Raw genomic sequence first — 3,072 nt, forward strand, 5'->3', positions numbered from 1 at the left:
TATACTGTCTTTCATCAATATATTACAGGTCTCAGATATATACAGAACATGTCTCTGATTGGCTGAAACACCAAACAGATCATTGCAGCATTACCCATAATCCCCTCTGTTTCAGCCCTGTTTCAAAAGTGCTGATTCTCTGGCTGTTACTTTAGATGAAAATAAGGAGCCATATATACAGAACATGTCTCTGAAGTCGCAATATTTGAATAAAGCAAAAATATGTAAAAATATCTGAATGAAGTTTTTCCCCCGGCCTACAAACAGCATTCTACAGACTTAATACAAAATCCTTGTTTGGTACACTTATTGATTACATTTAATGAGAGGCAAAATTAAGGTCTACAACTTTGCTTTGATTGCATTATTATTATTATCATCTTCTCTATTTCTTCAGATTCAAACCCAAATTCGTTCAGCACTTCCACCGTGTGTTCTCCGATAAAGGGGTCTGAGGAGAGGCTTCATAAGAGCAGCATTATATAACCGTTTGTCGGTTCTGCGCAGTACGAACCCTTCAGCAGTTGAGTGTAAAACTGCGGTTCGATGGCGCCCACGGCCACGTATTTTCCATCTGAGGTCTGGTAGGTGTCGTAGAAAGGCGCCCCGCTGTCCAGCATGTTCTCTCCTCGAGGGCGATCCCACATCCCGATGCTCTGAGACTTCCAGGCAAACGATCCCACATACGCTGCTCCTTCCACCTGAGGAGAGAAGGAGGACATTAGAGGAGAAGGCTCTGTGTTTCACTTGTCACCGGCTTGAGCTTCAATATCAGGACCCATGTATTTATTATCCTTGCAAGAAAGGGAGTAGTCATCACTTATATACAAGAGAGGGAGTTACACAGTCACAAGATGGAGGAATACCAGTTCTTCTAATCATACATCTTTCTTTTCGTTTTCTCTCAAAATTCTGACTTTCTCAACATTTTGACTTTTTCTCAAAATCCAGATTTTTTTCTAAAAATCCTGACTTTTTTCTAAAATACTGACTTTCTCTGAAAATTATGACTTTTTTCTCAAAATCAAAATGTTTTATTTTTTCTCAGAATCAAAAAATTATGACTTTTCTCTAAATATTCCGACATTTTCCAAAAATCTTAAAATTCCGATTTTTTTCCAAAATTCATATTTTCTTTCAAAGTTCAGATTTTCTTTCAAAATTCTGACTTTTTCTCAAAATCAAAAAATTCTGACTTTTTTCTCAAAATCTAAAAATTCTGACTTTTTTCTCAAAATCTAAAAATTATGACTTTTTTCTCAAAATCTCAAAATTATGACTTTTTCTCTTAAAATTATGACTTTTTTCTCTCAAAACCTCAAAATTATGACTTTTTCTCAAAATCTCAACATTCTGTCTTTTTCTGAATACTTAAAATGTTTAATTCCCTCGTCTCCGGCTTGAGCTTCAATCTCTGGGTCCATGTATCTGTGATCCTCTCCAGAATGGAAGTAGTCATCACATACAGAGCATCAACTAGTTCCTGAACAGTGTCCTTCACATGCTGATATCCAAGAGAGGGAGTTACACAGTCACTAGATGGAGGAATGCCGGTTCTTCTAGGTAATCATACATCCTGTCATGAACAAAATACAAATAAATGCCTCCTAAGCTAAATTTGAAGTTAATTCAGATTGGATTGAATAATGGGACTGGCAAAAAGCAACGAGATGCCTTCACTGTGATTATTTGTTCTACTAAGTCTACTGACAGGACTTTTATTTAAAATCGCCAAATGTTCAACCCTTCCTATTAAATGTTTTTAACCGGAGGAGAGAAGAAGGAATGAAGGAATTTTTATTGCATATTATGATAGAAAATAATGCATCATAAGCAAACATTTGAAGTGAAGTCAGATTGGATATTATGATGATTGGATGATATATTTATTTGTGATATACACAAGTCTACTGATGGGATGGGATGGGATCATTTAAAGTAGCCTAATTTTGAATCCTTCCTATTAAAGGTCACATGTCATGGCCATTTCTACTGATCATATTTCCATTGTTGAGGTCTACTAGAATAGATTTAAATTGTGCAATGTTCCAAACTCACATTGGTTTCTCATCCAGCATCTCTGTATAGTATGTGTATTCACTCTCTGTCCTACACGGCTTGTTGGAGCTCCTGCCCCCCCCTCCCTGTGAGCTCAGTGTGCTCTGATTGGTCGGGACGTTGCGAGGCTCGTTGCTGCGAGGAGCGGACAGGTTTCCGGGTCGGCGATACAGCGAGAACAAGCGAAACTCATCCTGAGCACACACAAACATCACAGCCGAAGTAAAAACAATAAGTGTGGCTTGATATTGAGTAAGAAACTGAGACTGCCAAGGCACACNGCGGACAGGTTTCCGGGTCGGCGATACAGCGAGAACAAGCGAAACTCATCCTGAGCACACACAAACATCACAGCCGAAGTAAAAACAATAAGTGTGGCTTGATATTGAGTAAGAAAAAGGTTTCTAACGCTGTGAGAATGGGTCATCGGAGAGCATTTCTCCGCCATCCCAACTCGTCTATTACCAGCGTTCAGGGAGCTCTATGCAAGTCAATGGGACGCCCTGTTAGTTAGCCAAGGGATCCTGGTGAGTGACGAGCTCCAAGGATTGGTCCATTTGTGCCAATCCGGTCATTTGTTGTTGATTTGGGTGTTCACACGTCAGAGAACCCAGGAAGCAAACAATGGAAAAAAAGGAATCTTCTCTGACGTGTGAACACCCAAATCAACAACAAATGACCGGATTGGCACAAATGGACCAATCCTTGGNATATATTATTAAATTAACTAAACACATTTTGAACAAAATTAACATTGCTTTTTATTTAAATTAAATAAATAATGTTTCACATGTAAATAAACAACAATGTTTTAAAAAATCGTATTAAATAATTTGATAACAGAACTGTAAACAGAATAGCTGAAACTTTAACAAAATAAATAACTCAGTTACCTTTAATCATTAACCCATGTTTGTATCATTGAGTTAACTCCGTGTGTTGCTGCTAGCATACATAACACCTGACGTGGAAACGTTACTCGTGGTTGGGGCTACAGAGCTACTAGAAAGACAG

The 3,072-nt window shown here is 38.2% G+C and overlaps 1 protein-coding gene across 1 annotated transcript in view; it reads right to left on the bottom strand.

Annotated features, from left to right (window-relative positions):
* Window positions 1-464: 464 nt before the first annotated feature.
* Window positions 465-3,072, bottom strand: part of LOC104962455 (plexin-A4-like) — a 60,815-nt gene continuing 58,207 nt past the window's right edge. The window contains exon 4 of the mRNA XM_010790891.1: window positions 465-701. Coding sequence (XP_010789193.1) covers window positions 465-701 — 237 coding nt within the window. The remainder of the gene's footprint in view (window positions 702-3,072) is intronic.

This window comes from Notothenia coriiceps, unplaced genomic scaffold, assembly GCF_000735185.1.
Source record: "Notothenia coriiceps isolate Sejong01 unplaced genomic scaffold, NC01 NC01_scaffold00034824, whole genome shotgun sequence".
Classification (NCBI taxonomy): domain Eukaryota; kingdom Metazoa; phylum Chordata; class Actinopteri; order Perciformes; family Nototheniidae; genus Notothenia; species Notothenia coriiceps.